At 39.6% G+C, this 20325-nt stretch overlaps 1 protein-coding gene across 1 annotated transcript in view; it reads left to right on the top strand.

Moving 5' to 3' along the window:
• The window catches only part of LOC129440319 (uncharacterized), a 193782-nt gene extending 174311 nt beyond the window's left edge, over window positions 1-19471 (top strand). The window contains exon 10 of the mRNA XM_073860788.1: window positions 19350-19471. Within this exon, the coding sequence (XP_073716889.1) occupies window positions 19350-19409 (60 nt within the window). The 3' untranslated portion in view covers window positions 19410-19471. The remainder of the gene's footprint in view (window positions 1-19349) is intronic.
• Window positions 19472-20325: the final 854 nt, after the last annotated feature.

Below are 20325 nucleotides of genomic sequence, written 5' to 3'. Positions count from 1 at the left end.
ATCCAATACCCTTCTCTCCTCCCTGTCCTTTCCTGTCCTCTCCAAAACTCACTGTTAAATAAAGGCAAAAACTGGCCAAAAAATATAACTTTTGAATTATATTATGTTATATTTGATTTTGGTTCAGAGTTACTGTACTTTCAAGTGTTTAGAAAAATAATGTTCTTAATTGACCAATCCCCTTGATTCTGTTACTAGTCCAACATTAGTTCTGGAATGTGTGGTTGTCAAGCTAGCTGTCAGGATTTTATCTGTTACAATATGTGCTGTTATGGTAGTTTCAGAGTGGAACAAGTAAGTGGATCAGTTTACCCCGAGCTGGTTCACTTTACCCCCTTGATTTTTCTGGTCTGTCTCAGTTTACCCCTAAGCTGGGGTAAAGTGAGACACAAGACCACTTTTTTTAAAACAATCATATTTTCACTGCTCTTCATCCTGAATACATTCTGGTAATTTCCATAGCTAGGAAACATCCTGAATTACTGGGAAATGTGTAAATTTTACTGATATATCATTTTAGCTCGCTTAGAGGGGAGCAAATGTAAAAAATGTCTCACTTTACCCCACTCTCCCCTACTCGAAATCTGCATTTAAACTATCCCAGTGTATATTGAACACATGCACTGCAAATCGTGAACACAGGGAAAAGGTGTCTTTCAGTCGCTACCTGTGCCAGCTGTGAGAATCAAACTGGCGTCCTTCGGGTTACAACCCCAAATCTCCAACCGTTAGGCCATGGCTGAAAAACATCTGAAAATTATAAATCCATCTGCATTACAGTAAACATCAGTGTAAACACTGGACCTGAACTGATAACAACACAACCATGAACAACCTAAAGACACAGCTATAGCACAAACTAGAGCAGATCCTATAGTCTATATAACAGAGCTCATACATTCAATCGCTTTTTTACATGTCATTTATCCCCTGTACTTTTGGATGTGTCTGGTTCATTGCAGCAACAAAAAATCACTAACTATTCCATTCTCTCTTAACATGTATTGTTTCGGAATAGTAAAAACTTGTAACTTGGTATAAGCACTTTTTGTATTATTGCCTCCCATGACAAATCACTTTATTATTTCCTAATCTTTGTAAGTCACTTTGGATAAAAACATCTGCTAAATGCCTACATTTCTGGGTTTCGATCACACTCTAACATCTTTCAGTGCTTCAGGACAGGCTGCCTCTGCCCTGCCCGCCATGGCCATCTTGCAGGTGCATCAGGCCGAGGTCATCAGATAGCTGCAGTAGGATAATACTGACCCAAAGTTGATTCAGGAGGCCTGGGTTGTACAGCATTTGTGTCCAATGCAACATGAATTATGCATCAACTACTTTATGCATCTTTAATGATAAGTTGAATACATAATTTCACTTTCTAAGTTTGCCACTAATGTATGGTGTGAACCATAGACTGTAAAAAAGATGGACGACGCCTGTTCGCTCTCTTCCATTGGTGAAAAGTGAAGTTGCCAGTGTCCCGATATGGCGCTGACATCTTGGGTCTTGAGTCTGCGCAATAGCGATTTCGGGACCAGTCATGCGCAGTAGTGAGCAGGAAGGGAAGGCGCGAAGTCAAAACCTCTCGTAGAATGCGCATATCACACGACATCACAGCTGTCAATCATGACGTGACACCACTGTTTTTATATCATTAAATAACTAACTAAACACAAACCTATTTTAAAAACAAACATTTGAATTTACATTAGCGTGATAAAAACTACAGTAAATGACAGAAACCAACTTCGGAAAAAAGATAATTGAAGTGTAATTAATTTTTTTAGTTGGTCTCAAGTCCCATTGAATAACATGGGGAGGCGGGCTTTATGACCTATACTGGGACCGGTCACTGGGGGGCGATCGAGACGTTTTGGCTTCACTTTTCAGGGCTTGTGCGGCACGCTTGGTGTGAACCAAAACCCAAACTACAAAATAACAACAAACTAGAAAAAAAGAAGATAGGGAAAAAATATATTTAAAAAGTGCACAGAGTATACACAATATACCAGCTTTGTTCACAGCACTGCAGTAGCAAAGGGAAAATGGTGTGTGTGTGTGTGTGGGGGGGGGGGGGGTATCGGTTCACACACAACCAAAAAGGGTAAAGTGTGTGTGTGTGTGTGTGTGTGTGTGTGTGTGTGTGTGTGTGTGTGTGTGTGTGTGTGTGTGTGTGTGTGTGTGTGTGTGTGTGTGTGTGTGTGTGTGTGTGTGTGTGTGTGTGTGTGTGTGTGTGTGTGTGTTGTGCTACCCGCCAAGCGGAAAGAATGTTAACCTCATTTTGCTGTTGTTTTAACAGTAAGTTGGGCTACCACAAACTTCTGTTAAGTTCTCACCTTGTAAGCTTGCCATGGACAGAGCTTTTCACACAGTCTATAATACAGTATATGAAATCTTTTTTTCATTATAATAGTAAGATTTATAACCGCTAGAAAAGCTCGAGGCTAATTTACTACTGTTGAATAGTTAAGCTTTTTATAAAGAGTAACTTCGCCTTATTTAATTAATAAATTGTATTTTTACAATTGTAATTGTAAATAATTAACCCTGTAAAACCCTCGGTTGTAATTTTACAACATCAGTTTAAGTATGCATATAAATGTTATTTTGTCTTTAAAACCACATTTACACAACTATTGTTTTTTGTAAAAATCCTATTGTTTAACCCTGCAATGATTTTGAATGGTAGACTTTGTAAATATGTTTGTTTTCTTGGCCGTGAACTTAAAAAACCTGCAAACCTGCCTTGAAGAACATAACCTTTTTTACTGGACTAAATAAATCAACAATCACGTAAGTAAAATGCCTAAAATATTTTTTTCTATGATTAGTTATGTGTCTAGATCATGCAGATTTAAAGATATAGCTGAATGTTTTGATTATATTAGATTTTGAGCTTATGTCAAGTCAATGTTGTAATTTTACAACATTGGGTCTGAAGGGTAGCAAAATTTACCTGTGCACCTTGCACATTACATGAATTTGCTGTACTTCTAAACTGTTAAAAATTTACTTTTTAATCATTTTTTTGTAGCAACAAAATATACTATTGATGTTAAATGTCTGTTTTGAGTTTAAGAGTATTACATTTAAAGGAAATAAATTATTTATTCGAGAATTTGAAAGTAGTTATGTGGCAATATTTTAAACTATCTGTATCTTATTGTTTATAAAATATTCTCAGCTGGTCCTGTTTTCTTGTCTGGGCTTTGTTTGATCAAATATCTATTTGCTGCATGAGGGCCAGGTGATAATGTTCTGGAATGTGGGGTGGGGGATAGGTGTTATTAGCATTATAAATAGAGAACAATAAGCTAGCCAGACAGTGTTGTGTGAATTCTGTGGAATGGGGGAATCCTTTAAAATGTATAAATGTGATTGGAATTGATTTGCATCAAGATTAATAAGCATGGAAATAATCTGTGTTTTTAATTTCAGAATGCTACTAGCCAGGACTGTCTTATCTACAATGCATATGATGTCATTTATATCATCCAAATGTGAAAAATGTGACTTTGAGATGAAACTCTGATATAACTGATGAGGAGGAATGTGGTGATGCCTCTCAACTATAAAAGAGAAATTAAAAACTTTATGTATGCCCATATGATGAATATGTCAACATGACGGCAACAAAACCAACCCGTTCAAGAACACATACATTGCCCATGACAGGTATTACTGTTTTAAAAAGATTTATCAGTCTTAATACTAATATTTCTGTTATTGGCATCACTACTGATGATATTTCCTTTCATATACCACTGGAGTATCTCAGAAGGTTTGTGTCAAGGCAAGATCACGGCTCTGACAGATAAAACCAATGAGTTTCCAAAAGAGATTTTCATAAACAACAAAATAGGATTACTATCATTGAACATGTCTGTAAACACAGCTAAACACAGTAAATACCAGTTTTCTTTCAGTTTATCTGGTTTTGTAAATGCAATCTGAGCATATTTTTATAATAAAATGATTTTTTTGTCTGGTTATTATGTATTGTGTGATTATGTATATAGATATAGGATACTATTATTGGGGTACATAAGCAGTACACCCTGCAAAGTAACTCTTAGATGTTATTAACATTTGTTCATACAGTGAGTGAAAACACAGCAATTCTGGTACCCCATAGGCCCAATGTTGTAATATTACATTTCCATAAAAACTTACCAAAATGTCAAAAATGTAAAAACCCATTGATTTTGGCATTAGAGGACTCTTACAACAACATATAAAAGGTTAAATCTTTTTTCAAAGGTTTTTTCTATATTTGGGTCTTACAGGGTAAAAGTGTATTTTAAAGTGTCCAAATATTTTTGAGAGACACTGTACAAGCAGAAACATAACAGTTTTTGGCCTAAATTCCATAAAGATCTCTTGTTCACAAGAGTATATTTTTACACGTGTGGCAAGAGGAGGGGAATAGCTTTGTAACAAAAGCAAAGATTCTGCATAAAAACTCTGACTACGCCACCCCGGGACTTGCACCCAGGGAAATATTCATTACACCCAAAAGGCCGGTAAAGCACACGCACGCACACACAAAAATTAAAGTGAATAAAAACAACAACAAAACAAACAAATACTAACCAGCAGGGCTGAGGTTCAAGAGAAATTACTTTGTCACAACTCATGTTTACAAAAAGTCACACACACACACACACACACCACTGTGCACTTAGCTTACACAACCACACACTTAGTGTTACACAGCACACTGAGGAGGAAGCACCACCACTGGAAAGATTCATCCACCCATGGGACCCCAGCTCCTGCAACAAATCAAAACTATATGAATTAATTGAGTCAACACAAAACAAATGGTGGCAATCAGCCGTATTTAATAAAAAAGGACCACATTTATACAGTAAACCAAGATGTATACAGTTAACAATGAACAGTCAACATTATGGGCAGAGCACAGTTCTCAGAACAAGCTGTAATGATCAATCCCAAATGTAAACATCGAGTCATATGGGCAAAGATAGGTTCACTGACACAGGTGATTGTTCACTATGACAATAAAGAAAAAAAATAAAGAACGAAAATAAATACTTGATGCATTAAATACAGAGCCAATAGAAAGCTTCTCATTCCCTCTCACGCCGAGAGCGAACCACGGCTCTGATAGTAACGTTTAAAGTGGAGCGTTAAATCTAGAAACCCAGCAGAACCAGACAGTGTACAGTCCTCTAGGCGATGAAGATAATGCTGTTATTAGTTACAGTGGTGCAACATGGCAGAGCAAGAATTACAAACAACAGCAACACGAGACACGGCGTAGAATGAAAAGGAGAATCCTAAAATAAACAAATATAATACTACCAATCGCAGTGTCATACACTCAAACTTGGGGTGTAACGATTAACCATGCAAATGCGCGTTTTCTCAATGAATTAATTTTAATGAACTACAGTGAAATCCCGGCACATCCAAAAGCCATGGGGTGCTTTCGTGCAGAAACACCCTTTGTGCCACAGAAGTAGTAGCATTGCAAACGCTATTCCAGGAAATGTCTACAGTAATATTTATATTGCTGTTCTTCAAATTGTTTCAGGTATTTTCATGATAAAAAATAATATTTTGAATGATTTTGTTTAACGAGTGTTGCTTTTTTAAATGCACGTTATAAATGACTCTGACTCATAATGATTTTAGATTGATAAGGACTTCCTACTGACCAAATGCTGTAGTACACGCACAAGCTGTAGATGAAACATAATCGCAGCCTTGTGATTCAGAATCGAATTCCGACAGGCATTTTTAATGGGACACACTATTAATCGTTACATCCCTAGTGATAACTTTGGTCACTATAATCATGATATGAAATTTTCATACTGTCCCATTCTTAATGCTTACCGAACCGTGGTATCACCCCAGACAAATTAACTTTTTACAGGTTAACCAACATCACTCACCAACAGCCAACTGAGGGTACACAGTCATGTAAACCACTTCACAGTACACGAGGGCACCAGCACGATGGAAAAACGACACACTAAAACCAATACAAACTTTATTCATAAAGACATACACAGATTAAAACCAGTGGCGGCTCGTCACTGCTTTTCCGAGGGGCGCAAATTCAAAATATGTGTTCGCAGTATCATGTGTGTTGCTCATGTTTATTGTAAAAGAGACGCAAGACACTCCCTTAACAGTAAACTCTGATTACACTTAAGATTATTTATCGTCAGGTCATTTTTTGCGTTTTGTCACTACTTTAAAGCGTTGTGCTTTGTTGTGATATTTGAGCATGGTTGCTGCAGCAGCATGTATGATAATATAGCTATCACATTGAAAAGTCATTTATTTTTATATATAATAATATAATAGCAGAATAAATAAAGCAGCTATATCAGCATATTTCTCAGCATAATATTAGTTGTTTCTGAATAATTGTTGTATTAATTGTTTACTGGCAGTTACTATAAAATGTTTTAGAGGGTGAATGTGTCATGGCACCTGGGTGATCGGCAGTGTATGTGTGTCTGTTTGTTTACCTTTGGTGTTGGTTCCTCACGTGTGCACTCGCTCCTCCCATTCGTTTCTCTGATTGTTTCCCAGACGTGTCCTATTCCTTTTGGTCTTTTTATAGTCTTGCGTTTTGTCCTTTGTCACGCGATCATTGTTCCCGGTTGGTTACTGTCTCGCTCCCTGTCCAGGCAGATCCGTCCGCTGTAATTTATCTCACCATCTCTGCTCTCGCCCCAGGTTCAATCGCCGACATCCCGACTCTTGTCTCTGTCCAGGATTCTCGATCCTGTGTGTTTGGTCAGTGGATTACTGTCAGTGTGTCTAGTTTCCTGAGTTTTCGCGCAGTTGGTTGCTTCGTCTTCAAGCGTATACCAGCTGTCTTCGGCTTCCTATAGTGTGACGTCATCGGAAGTGGGTGGACCTCCTCGTCACTATTGGACTTCTTCGGCGGTGCAGTGTGAGAGACTCTTTCCCCTGTGGATTGTGGACTAGTGTGGATTTATATTTTCTGTCTATCTGAAATTTGTCGGGTGCTTCGTCTTCAAGCGTATCCCTACAGACTCAGTGTTATTTTCATTTAATAAACTTTTTGATCCCTCATTTGAGACTCTGATTCCTGAACTTTCTTGACAATTCCTGACAAATGAGCGCGTCAGATATGGAGTCTGCGGGCGCGGAGGCTTTGGACCCTGTACAGACCGCACTTAACCAGCAGGGGGCAGTCATCGATCGGCATTCCTCTCTCCTGAATGCAGCCTCCAGAGATTTCCGCCTTCTCTCCGATCGGCTCACGTAGCTAACCAACCGTTTAGATCAGATTAGCCCACCGGTCGGAGAATCTCATCTTCCCGTTCCCGCTGTTACACCATCCAGCACAGATCGCGAGCCACACGCGGCCACACCGCCTACGTATGACGGCGACCCTAACACCTGCCGGGCCTTCCTTCAGCAGTGCTCCCTGGTCTTCGCTCTCCGGAGGTTTGCAGCGTCTGTTTCCAGAGTGGCGTTTGTTCTCACGCTGCTCACGGGGAGGGCGAGAGACTGGGGAATGGCTGTTTGGGAGGTCCAGGCCCCGTGCACGGCTTCATTCGAGGCCCTCAAGGACGAAATGCTGAGACTTTTCGATCGATCTCTACAAGGTGACATGGCAGCAGCTGAATTAGTGCGATTATTACAACGAGATTCTTCCGTCACTGACTACGCTATCACCTTTAAGACCTTGGCTGTCACTTGTGGATGGAATGATGCTGCTCTCCGAGCTCAGTTCCTTGAGGGTCTCAACCCGCACATCCAGGATGAAGTCGCTGCACGGGACCCGCCTACGTCATTGGAGGCTGCGATTGACATGGCATTACGCATAGAGACTCGTCAGCGTCAACGAGACCTTCGCCAGTCATTTCGTCGCTTTACTGTGGCATCTGAGTCTTCGGTTTCACCTGTTACACCTGTTTCACCGTCTGAGCTTGAGGAACCCATGCAATTGGGTAGGCTCCGCCTTACTGGCAGCGAACGACAACGTCGCTTGAATAATGGATTGTGCCTCTACTGCGGTAAGGCGGGGCATTTAGTCGCTGCGTGTCCAGTAAAAGGGGGTGCCCGCCTATAAACCCGGGAGTATCGGTGGGCGTTTCATCCTTTGATTCTCCCGTAAACTGCACCTTATTGCCTGTAATTTTGAAATATAACCACTCTGATTTTAATTCACAGGCATTGCTGGATTCTGGTGCGGAGGCAAGTTTCTTGGATGCCAGGTTGGCTGAATCTTGGGGTATTCCTGCTATCCCTTTAACCTCTTCTCTCTCTGCCTGGACGTTAAAGGGTCAGCATATGGCAGTAATCACCCATCGCACTCCCCCTGTAGGTCTGTATGTTTCTGGCAATCATCGTGAGGACATTGAATTCTATCTGTTACAGTCATGTAATTCTCCCATTATTTTGGGGCATGACTGGTAAACTAAACATAATCCTCACGTTGATTGGCAGAACAATATTGTCTTGTCTTGGAAGTCTTTGTGTCATGTTTCGTGTCTTGGTCCTGCTCCTTCTGCTTCTGTTTGTTCTACTTTTCAGATTCCTGCTGCCGATCTCTCGGGGTCCCGGCGGAGTATTCAGATCTGCACCAGGTGTTCAGCAAGGCTCGGGCCACCTCTTTACCTCCTCACCGGTCGTACGATTGTTCTATCGATCTCCTCCGAGGTACTTTTCCGCCTAAGGGTCGTGTTTTTTCCCTTTCTAAACCTGAAAGAGAGGCTATGGATAAGTACATTAATGAAGCGCTTAATGCAGGTCTCATTCGCCGCTCCTCGTCTCCAGCCGGTGCTGGATTTTTCTTTGTTAAAAAGAAAGACGGTTCTCTTCATCCGTGCATTGATTATAGAGGGCTTAATGACATTACTGTTAAGAACAAGTACCCCTTGCCTTTAATGTCATCAGCTTTTGAATTACTTCAGGGAGCACGCGTGTTTACCAAATTAGATTTGCGTAACGCTTATCATTTGGTACCTATTAAGGAGGGCGATGAGTGGAAGACAGCTTTCAATACACCATCAGGACACTGGGAATACTGCGTTTTACCATTTGGTCTTTGTAACGCACCGGCTGTTTTCCAAACTATGGTAAATGAAGTGCTGGGAGACATGATTAATAATTTTGTCTTTGTGTATCTTGATGACATTCTCATCTTTTCTCCCTCCATGCAGATACACACTCAGCATGTTCGCCAAGTTTTACAACGGCTTTTAGAGAACCAACTTTTTGTTAAGGCGGAGAAGTGCGAGTTCCACAGGGTGTCAGTTTCGTTTCTGGGTTTCGTTATTGCTGAGGGAGAGATTCGCCCCGATCCCGCTAAAGTTAAAGCGGTCACCGAATGGCCAGTGCCCGACACTCGTAAAGAGCTTCAGCGTTTTCTGGGGTTCGCCAATTTTTACCGGCGTTTCATCAGAAACTTTGGTCAGATCGCTAAACCTCTCACTGCTCTCACCTCCTCTAAAGTGTGTTTCCGCTGGAATAAGGAGGCTGAGGAGTCCTTTGATGAATTAAAGTCCTGTTTCATTTCTGCTCCAGTCCTCTCTATTCCTGACCCGGCAAAACAATTTATAGTGGAGGTAGATGCTTCTGATGTCGGGGTAGGTGCCGTTTTATCACAGCGGTCGTCCATTGACGGGAAAGTACATCCGTGTGCTTTTTTCTCTCACCGGTTAAACCCAGCGGAACGAAATTATGACATAGGTAATAGGGAGCTGCTGGCGGTTAGACTCGCGCTGGGTGAGTGGCGTCACTGGTTGGAGGGAACCTCAGAGCCCTTTCTGGTCTGGACGGATCATAAGAACTTAGAATATATCCGTTCGGCCAGAAGGTTAACATCTAGGCAGGCTCGTTGGGCACTTTTCTTTGACCGTTTTAATTTCACCCTCTCGTACCGGCCTGGCTCCAAAAATACTAAACCTGATGCTCTCTCCCGTCTGTTCGGTCATTCCGAGTCTGAGCGGACCGAAACCATTCTTCCTAAGGGCAGGGTGGTTGGTGCCCTCGTTTGGGGAATCGAGCAGCGGGTGAGAGAGGCCGGACGAGAGGAGGAAAGGCCGGATGGGTGTCCAGCGGGGTGTCTGTGGGTTCCTGAGTATTTACGTTCCGATGTCACCGGTGGGGCCATGAATCCAGATTTGTCGGCCATCCAGGTATTCGGAGAACGTTGGCTGCCGTCCGCCAACGTTTTTGGTGGCCTTCTATGGCTACAGACATCAGACAGTTTGTATTAGCCTGTTCTACGTGTGCTCGTAGCAAAGCATCTAATCAGCCTCCCGCTGGTCTGCTCAATTCTTTGCCCATCCCTTCCCGCCCCTGGTCACATATAGCCCTTGATTTTGTCACCGGCTTACCGGCATCTGATGGTAACACTGTCGTTTTGACTGTGGTGGATCGTTTCTCCAAAGCGGTTCATTTTATTCCCTTACCTAAAGTTCCTTCTGCCAAGGAGATGGCTCAGGTTCTGATCAACCATGTTTTTCGTTTACATGGTCTTCCGACTGATGTGGTTTCAGATAGGGGTCCTCAGTTTATTTCCCGGTTTTGGCAGGAGTTTTGTAGACAGATCGGCGCCACTGCCAGCTTGTCTTCTGGTTATCATCCACAGACCAATGGGCAATGTGAACGGGCTAATCAGGATCTCGGTCAAACGCTTCGCTGTCTGTCGTCACAATATCCGAATTCTTGGTGCCAACAGCTCCCGTGGGTTGAGTACTCACATAATTCTCTTCCTGTCGCTTCTACTAGTATGTCACCGTTTGAACTATCTATCGGTTATCAACCTCCCCTTTTCCCATCACAGGAACCCGATGCAGCGGTTCCGTCTGCATTAGCTTTTGTCCGCAGGTGCAAACGCACGTGGAAAAGAGCTAAAGACCTTTTATTACAATCCTCCAGACGGACCAAAGTTGCGGCTGACCGCCACCGACGACCTCCACCTCGTTATGTGTGTGGACAAAAGGTATGGCTTTCTACCAAAGATTTGCCTCTCCGTGAGCCTTCTCGAAAGCTGGCTCCGCGTTTCATTGGGCCATACAGTATTGTTAAGGTCATTAGTCCGGTAGCAGTGAAGCTCAAGTTACCACTTACTCTTGGTCGGGTTCACCCTGTTTTTCATGTATCCAAGGTTAAACCTGTGATTTTTGCCAGTAATTTTTCCCCTGTCTCTGCCCCCAACCCTCCCGCCCCCCGTCTAGTGGATGGTGCTCCTGCCTATACGGTTAGGAGATTACTAGATGTTCGTCGCAGGGGCAGAGGTTTTCAGTATTTAGTGGACTGGGAGGGCTACGGTCCGGAGGAGAGGTGTTGGGGTCCGGCTCGGGATGTGCTGGATCCTGGTCTGCTCGAGGATTTCCGTCGGCGTCGAGGTGAGCCTCCTCCAGGTCCGTCCGGTGCCGGCCCTGGGGGGGGGTACTGTCATGGCACCTGGGTGATCGGCAGTGTATGTGTGTCTGTTTGTTTACCTTTGGTGTTGGTTCCTCACGTGTGCACTCGCTCCTCCCATTCGTTTCTCTGATTGTTTCCCAGACGTGTCCTATTCCTTTTGGTCTTTTTATAGTCTTGCGTTTTGTCCTTTGTCACGCGCTCATTGTTCCCGGTTGGTTACTGTCTCGCTCCCTGTCCAGGTAGATCCGTCCACTGTAATTTATCTCACCATCTCTGCTCTCGCCCCAGGTTCAATCGCCGACATCCGGACTCTTGTCTCTGTCCAGGATTCTCGATCCTGTGTGTTTGGTCAGTGGATTACTGTCAGTGTGTCTAGTTTCCTGAGTTTTCGCGCAGTTGGTTGCTTCGTCTTCAAGCGTATACCAGCTGTCTTCGGCTTCCTATAGTGTGACGTCATCGGAAGTGGGTGGACCTCCTCGTCACTATTGGACTTCTTCGGCGGTGCAGTGTGAGAGACTCTTTCCCCTGTGGATTGTGGCCTAGTGTGGATTTATATTTTCTGTCTATCTGAAATTTGTCGGGTGCTTCGTCTTCAAGCGTATCCCTACAGACTCAGTGTTATTTTCATTAATAAACTTTTTGATCCCGCATTTGAGACTCTGATTCCTGAACTTTCTTGACAATTCCTGACAGAATGTGTGGATACAGATCATGGGTGCGCATCCACACTGTAACACATGTATTATTGTAATATAAAAATTTAAGTTGATTTGACGTTACTTTAAAAGATTTTAACTTGTTTTTATAAGTTATGCCAACTTTTCAAAACTTTAAAAAGTAGGTTGGAATGGCTTGTTTATTAGCAGATCATGTCTGGTTAGTGCTGGTGCTAGACTAAAAAAGGATTATTGTTTGATATTGTGTTTCTGACACGGAAAGGTCATTTTCACTTTTTGACACTTTAAAACTCTGTGAAACTTTCACATGCCGCGTCTCATTTTATTACACCAACACAAACATTTATGTAATGTGAGAAAGTATAGGGGTGGGGGGATTTGGCCATCGGTTGTGTTTAAAGCCCCGGTGTATACATGTTTTACACATTAAAATAGAAATGCAATTTACAGGCCCAGAGAAATGTACTTATATACAGGGACATGAATGGAAGTTTCCTATTTTGCATGATTCAACTGTTTTTTGAAGAGAGTAAATGAGAGCAAGAACGTTGAGAGAATGAAACTACCATGGCAATACAAAACCACTGTAGTTCATTTTTTCCTCTAAGATGTGCACCTTTTCACAGTGCTGCCCACAAAGCATAGCAATAGCTGTCAAATGAACCACAGAAAGGTTTTATGGTGCTGCAGAGTGATCTGAAACGGACATTTCCTTTGTCGTTGTTCAACTAAACATTACAAACTCTGCTTCAGTTTTCACATTGTAAGCTCACCAAACACAGAGCTTTTGATTCTTATTGAAAAAATATATAAACAGCATTTAGGAAGCATTTTAAAAAAGCTCTAGGCATACAGCTGGACAATTATTAGTAAACAATAACTTTGTTAGATCAATTTGGTTTTGAACTTAAAAAATATGCAACATTTTTGTCAAAATCAACAATTTCAACTTGATTTTAAGTTATGTCAACTTTTTACAACCAAAACTTAAATGTATAGGTTGAATTGACTTGCAAAACCAAGTTGTTTTAACTTCATGCTGCTTATTTTTTAAATGAAATTGAATAAAATCAATTTGGCATAATTTTGGAGTTACTGTACAAAAAGAGAAGAAAACAGTGCTTGTGCATAACAAAGAACATCAGTGCAATTATATATTAAAAACTGTAAAAAAAATAAATCAAGAAAGATTCAAGCCCAGTTTTAAATTTAAGAGTTTAAAATATATTATTTTATACTGTATGTAGCCTGTACGAAATGCATATGTGTACATTCTAATAACAGATTATCTACTATTTATCAAAGAAAAGCTTTATTTTTGTTAAAGTTATTTTTACACTCTCATTAGTCTTCCAGCCTTGTTGCTTACCTGTCATCTGTATGTAAATTACTTTGAATAAGATGAAATACATCTTCAAAAACTTCCTGTAAATTACATTGGTAATTGAGCCCCTTCTCAGTGGTTCTTCACTTGAGTCCATACACTCACACATGCAAAGACACATCGTAACAGCAAACAGGCAACGTCAACAAATCTCATTTCAGGTAAAATATTTTATACATGAATTACATTAAAATGGTATATGTATTCATATGTAAATTTTAAGGCATTCATTTTAAGTTTTTTTTCTTGATTATAATATTTTTTTTCACCAGTTAACTGTTTCAAACTTAAAATGAATACGCATATTAACAATACAACATTCGTTTTAAATGTGAATTAAGCAGATTAAAATATTTTCATGGTTCTACTCTATAACTGCAATATAATAAAATGCTAAAAATTGCATAAATGCTTTTTCTTAAACCTTTGCAAGAATGTCCAACCAGGTGATCTCAGCTGACAACGCTACAGTCGTCATCCAAATAAATCCACTGATAGGGCAAGAAAGTGCTGAAGGACAAGATAAGAGAGGAACTTATGCACCCCTCCAAGGGTTTCTTAAAGTACAACCAAAGACACTAGGGGTAATGTATTTTTTTTTAGTAAGGTTTTTAAGGCTGTTATAAATACTGTATAGACACATGCTCAGCTGTGGGATGTTTATAATACAAAACACTTTTAAGACACATTTCTGCTCTCTATAGTCTGTGCAGATTGTGACTGGAGTGGTGACCCTCCTGACCAATATTGTGCTCACCACTCAAGTCCCCAATTATGCTTTACCAGTCTTAAGTGTAAACTTCTTGGGATCCTTCATTGTAAGTTTAATTATAAAATTGCTTGTGGTTTAATGCTGTCAAAATATATATTTCTATTGTTATTTTTGTAATATTATTGTGATATTTTCTATATATTTTTCCAGTACATCATGGCTGGTTCTCTGTCTGTTGTTGCGGAAAATAAACTCCATTCCTGTGTGGTGTGTAGACTACTGTCCATCTGAAAGATTTTAACTCTGCTTTTTATGTTGTTGCTGATGTATTCCACCGCTATTGTTCAAGAAACTGTGTGTAAAACAGAAAAACTGTGTGTACAGACACATTGAAATTAACGTCATAAAAAGCAACCACATGTTCCATGGTAAAATCTCAGTGGTCTAAAACTATTGTTGCACTGTTTGCCCTGTTTGGGGGGGAGGGTTTGCTACAAGTTCAGTCAGATTTCTTTGCTCAATAAGATATTCACCCCTTTCAACAACAAATCAAGATATTTAAATTATTTTACACAAGTTAAAAATCTCTTAAATGCATTTCTCTCTGTAGGTAAAAGCTTCGCTTGGAATGAATGTGGTCAGTGCCATAATCGCAGGCGCAGCTATTATTCTGATCTCCTTCCAATTGGAATTTGTGAAGCATTGGGGATATTTTTACAGATATGCATCTGAAGATTTTACTAAATCTTTAGATGAAGATTTATTATCAGACTTTCAGGTAATTATTTTTTCTACATTTTTCTACACAAAGATTTCTTTCTTTATATCAAGTAATTCAAAGCTCTCAGAACTGAGGGGCAGTTTCACCACTGATCTATATAAATGACTGGATTGCGCATGACGTCACAACTGTGAAGCCACCGCGCCGCCATGTTGATATACCCAAACATTCCATAAAATCAATGGACGCGATCAGATTTTAATGATAAAACATCACTTTACAAGTCTTCGTTTTTATATCTGAAGTTACCCTGTACATTATTACAACACAAACGTCCTAAGCATGTACATAGTTATTTACTGAAAGTTGTACATTTTAGTTTTTAATCAGTTATTATACATTCATCTTCATTACAGTATCAGATCAGCAGACAGACCGCAGCATTTAGTATTAATGACAAATGTGCTCATTCTGAAATCTATATAAATAATCATACTTTGTACCGTATTTTCATGCAATAATTTGCTGGTTTTATGTTATCTAAACTTACAAGTTACCTAAACTTATTTAGAGAAATAACGCTGACCGTGTAGCTGAATTTAAAAAAAACTTTATTTATACCCGTGTCATTAACAGAACGCAGCAGACACACTCACCTTAACGGTTTTTTATAAATCCATTTTCCTGCCCGATTTAAACATAAACATTGAAAATAACACCAGAATTAACAGTTAATTTACGTACACATATCCTAAAAATAATCTTGCGTGACTGATACGCTGTAAAGCGGGTGAATTTAAAACATGATATTGAATGGAAGTCAATGACACCCTCTGCCGGTTGGGTATACCAAGATGGCGGCTCGAACTCTGCGCTGGCTTCACCTCACGCTGTTACGTTAAGCGTTCTATGCGCAATCCAGTCATTTATATAGATCAGTGGGTTTCACGGATAATGTTTAGATTAAGCAAGGACTAAGGCCATAGTTATATTAGGACATTTAAGTAAAGTGGTTTTCACAAACATACACTGAACAAAATTATAAATGCAACACTTTTGTTTTTGCCCTTATTTGTTATGAGCTTAACTCAAAGATCTAAGACTTTTTCTATGCACACTAAAGGCCTATTTCTCTCAAAAAATGTTCACAAATCTGTCTAAATCTGTGTCAGTGAGCACTTTTACTTTGCAGAGATAATCCATCTACCTTACATCATGTATATAAGATGCTGATTAGACAGCATAGGTGTGCCTGAGGCTGGCCACAATTAAAGGCCACTCTAAAATGTGCAGTTTTTTCACACAACCACAGTTGTAAGTTTTGAGGAAATGTGCAATTGGCATGCTGACTGCAGGAATGTCTACTAGAGCTGGTGCCCGTGAATTGAGTGTTCATTTCTTTACCATAAGCCGTCTTCAAGGCGTTTCAGAGCATTTGGCAGAACATCTAACAGACCTTACAACCGCAGACCATGTGTAACTACACCAGCCCAGGACCTCGACATTCAGCAACTTCACCTCCAAGTTCATCTGAGATTAGCCACCCTGCTGCAACAATCGGTTTGCATAACCAAATAATGTCTGCACAAACTGTCAAAAACCATCTTAGGGAAGCTAATCTGCATGCTTGTCGTCCTCATCATAACTGCAGTTTGTCATTGTAACCGATTTGAGTGGGCAAATGCTAACATTTGATCCCGTTTGGTGTTCTCCTCACGGATGAATCCCGGTTGTCACTTTACAAGGCAAAAGGCAGACAGCGTGTATGGCATTGTGTGGGTGAGTGATTTGCTGATGTCAATTGTGATAAGTGGCCCATGGTGACGGTGGGGTTATGGTATGGGCAGGCGTATGTTATAGGCAATGAACACAGGTGCATTTTATTGATGGCATTTTGAATGCACAAAGATACTGTGACGGATCCTGAGGCCCATTGTTTTGCCATTCATTCACAACCATCACCTTATGTTGCAGCATGATAATGCATGGCCCCATGTTGCAAGAATCTGTACACAATGTCACATGTCACCCATTGAGCATGTTTGGGATGCTCTGAATCGGCATATAGCATGTTCCAGTTCCTGCTAATATCCAGCAACTTGAAAAAGCCATTGAAGAGGAGTGGACCAATATTCCACAGGCCACAATCAACAACCTGATCAACAAATTGAGAGAAATAGGCCTTTTTTCTGTCCATAGAAAAAGTCTTAGATCTTTTAGTCTAGCTTAAATGGAAGCAAAAACAAAAGTGTTGTGTTTATAATTTTGTTCGAAACCTTCCAAAGATATTACTGGTGTGCATTTTGAGACAAAATAATATAGTGCAAGCTGTTTTCCGTTAAGACAGCTCAAAAAGCATTTTAGTCTTGGTTTAGTTTTAAGCCCCGTCTTAGAAACCCCCCCCTGAGAGAGTTTATCAACTGGATTAAAGCAATGCTAATGTTTAAAAACTCACTAAATGCACTGGATGTGATATTATTTGTTAAAATATTTTTATATATGGTATACTTTAAAGGGATAGTTCACCCAAAAATGAAAATTCTGTCATTGTTTACTTCATCTCGTGTTGTTACAAGCCTGAATACATTTCTTTGTTCTGATAACCACAAAGAAATAGATTTTGTGGTCATCAAAACAAAAAAATGTATAAATGTTTGTAACAACATGACAGAATTTTCATTTTTGGGTGAACAATTCTTTCATATTTTGTAGGTTTTAAGTCGTGGGCAGTGTTGGGAGTAACGCATTACAAAATATAATATATTACAGTAATATATTAGTTTTTGCTGTAACGCAGTAATATAACGCATTACTCGTAAAATTTTGGTAATGTTTTACTCGTTACAGTCTTAGTAACGAGCGCGTTACAACAATGCATTTCAAAATTAGACCGTGTTATTTTAAATTTTTATTTTTGACCAATGCGCGCGACCAGCATCCACACATGAAAAAGCTGTGTAAATGGCTGCGTCCCAAACCGCATACTTCCATACTATTTAGTGGGCGAAAAGCACTGCTTCTCGTACTCTTTGCCTACTATATAGTATGGAAGTAGGCGGTTTGAGACGCAGCGTATGTCTATTTCCACGTGCTGTATGCAACAAGTTCTTTAACTTTGTATTTGAAATGCGGTTTGGACGCGGTGCGCGTCAAATATAGAGATGTTTCTTAAAGAGCCGAATCTTGGAAGTCCGCGGCTGTATTATAAGCATTGACTAAAGTGGTCGCAATCAGGTCCGGTAGCGCCGCACACGCATAATTTTGCGAATAAGAGCACTAAGTAAGAGCAACAGAAAGTTTCTATCGGTCTCCTGTGCTGCTTGAACCTCAGAAGTAAAGAGACTTTTACATGTTGCCAGTAAAATCCATATCACACCAGCAATGACAAGGTAAGCTTTGCTATGATTACAGTCCATATACATAATAGATTGCTAGGCTATTCCTGCTATCTACAGTTTTATTACAAACAGCAACCTAAACTACAACATAACATTAGTGAAGACTTAAACATGGTTATCTAAATAGTACATTTAAACATCACTGTTTAAAGTTTTTACCAGCCTTTGTATGGGAACCTATAGGCTATTCATTGTTTGGCAAAAAGCAGTGCTCCTCTGTTTGTCTGTTTTATTAAGCAATGATATGTTAGCCTACATGTAATCCTATTGGACTGAAATGAGCTGTATTCCTTGAGGCCTAATCCTCCAATAGGACTTTTTGATAAGTTGTGTCAACCCAGTGCATGCCAGGTTTGTGCTGTGAATCTGAATTAAAAGTGATCAAAAGAATAGAAATGAAAAGAGGTTGCGTGTCTTACCATGTTATTAGGCTATAGGTTGCATTATAGTGGGCTCTATTGTGTTTGGTATGTGTACCATAATTTAGCAGACTTTTACCAGATCATTTGTCTATGTTTATGATTATGACAGTAATTGTTACTGTATTTTGCCATAAGTCTTCACTTTGCCTATTTAAAGCTCGAGGGCCAACACATAACTTCTAGATTTATAAGCAGCAACAAACTACATTTTAACATTTTATAATGCCTAGTCATACTTCTGTTATTTTGATGAAAGTAACTCAAAAGTAACGCAAAAGTAGTGTAACTCATTACAGTTCAGAGACAGTAATATTGTAATGTAACTAATTACTTTCAAATGACAGTAATTTGTAATATATAATGTATTACACTTTGGAAGTAACTTGCCCAACACTGGTCGTGGGGTCATTGGAATATTGCTGGTGTTCTCCATCCTTCAGTTCATCCTCTCCATCGTCATCTCGGGTTTTGCCTGCAAAGCAACCTGTGATACAAACTCTTCAGTGGTTAATGTTTCATTAAAGCAGGTAAATAATTGATTAGTGCCAATGTATTAGCTAAAGTATACCCAGGGTTTTAAGCAGTATAATCCTAACAAGCAATCACTTTATAAACTTTAACATTTCTCTTTGCAGAGGGTTTCAGAGAAAGAAACATCCCCACTTAACATGCCACAACCGCCAAGGAGAAATTAGCAAAATGGAAAGAAAATACTTAAGATAATATTAAATGGTAAAATGGAGGTCAGAGGCCTTTTCTAAAAATTTATGGAATGTGGTTTAATTGATAAAGTTAAAAGTGCTAATTTTGAATTTTTACTGGACTAATAATCATAACATGTTCACTCCGCGGAGATCCTGAGGTCCAAAATTTCTAAAGATTTCATTTTCACAAAATGTATTGTCATGTTTTTGTTTTCTTGTTATTCAGTCATTCTTGAGAGTCGGGACAAAACATGTCCTACATAGAAAAGTCATATTTACGTTACAAATTAAGAAATGTATGATGAATAAAAGACATCCATTTAAAAATAATGGTACAGTGTATATCCATGATAATATTTTTATATATCTTTCAGTTGTAATTAAAAAACTGTCAAAAATGTATGTTCTGTAGTTAAAAAGTACACGCGGAGTTCAGATGTAAAACCTCATGTTTTCTTGTAAATTAGCATTTTTTTAATCAGGCTCTTATGTTTAGTTTAGTGCACAATTTCACTTTAATGCCAATGAAAAGGTTATTAGTCAGAAACTGAAATGCCTTATTGTCACAAATGTCTTTAGCTGCTAAACCCTCTAAATGCATGAAATCTTTTGGGGGAAAAACTTTCACTTCTAAAAGAATATATTTTTTGGGACAAGACAATTGCAAAATCACTAAAGATGCAACATCGAAATATTGCAAATGATGAAAGTCAAAGTGTAAAAATGGCACTGTGGTCCATGTGACTGACACAAACAGGTTTTAATCAGGTCCAAGTTCTCACAGGGGACACAAGTTTGAATGTGATCCCCGGTCATTTTGCATGACGTCATTCATATTTTATCTTTTGTGCACTTAAGGGACAAGTGCACAAAGTCAACATGGCGTTTAGCGGATTCTAATAACAAA

Source organism: Misgurnus anguillicaudatus, chromosome 22, assembly GCF_027580225.2.
Source record: "Misgurnus anguillicaudatus chromosome 22, ASM2758022v2, whole genome shotgun sequence".
Taxonomy (NCBI): Eukaryota; Metazoa; Chordata; class Actinopteri; order Cypriniformes; family Cobitidae; genus Misgurnus; species Misgurnus anguillicaudatus.
This window is presented reverse-complemented; position numbering and strand designations above follow the sequence as displayed.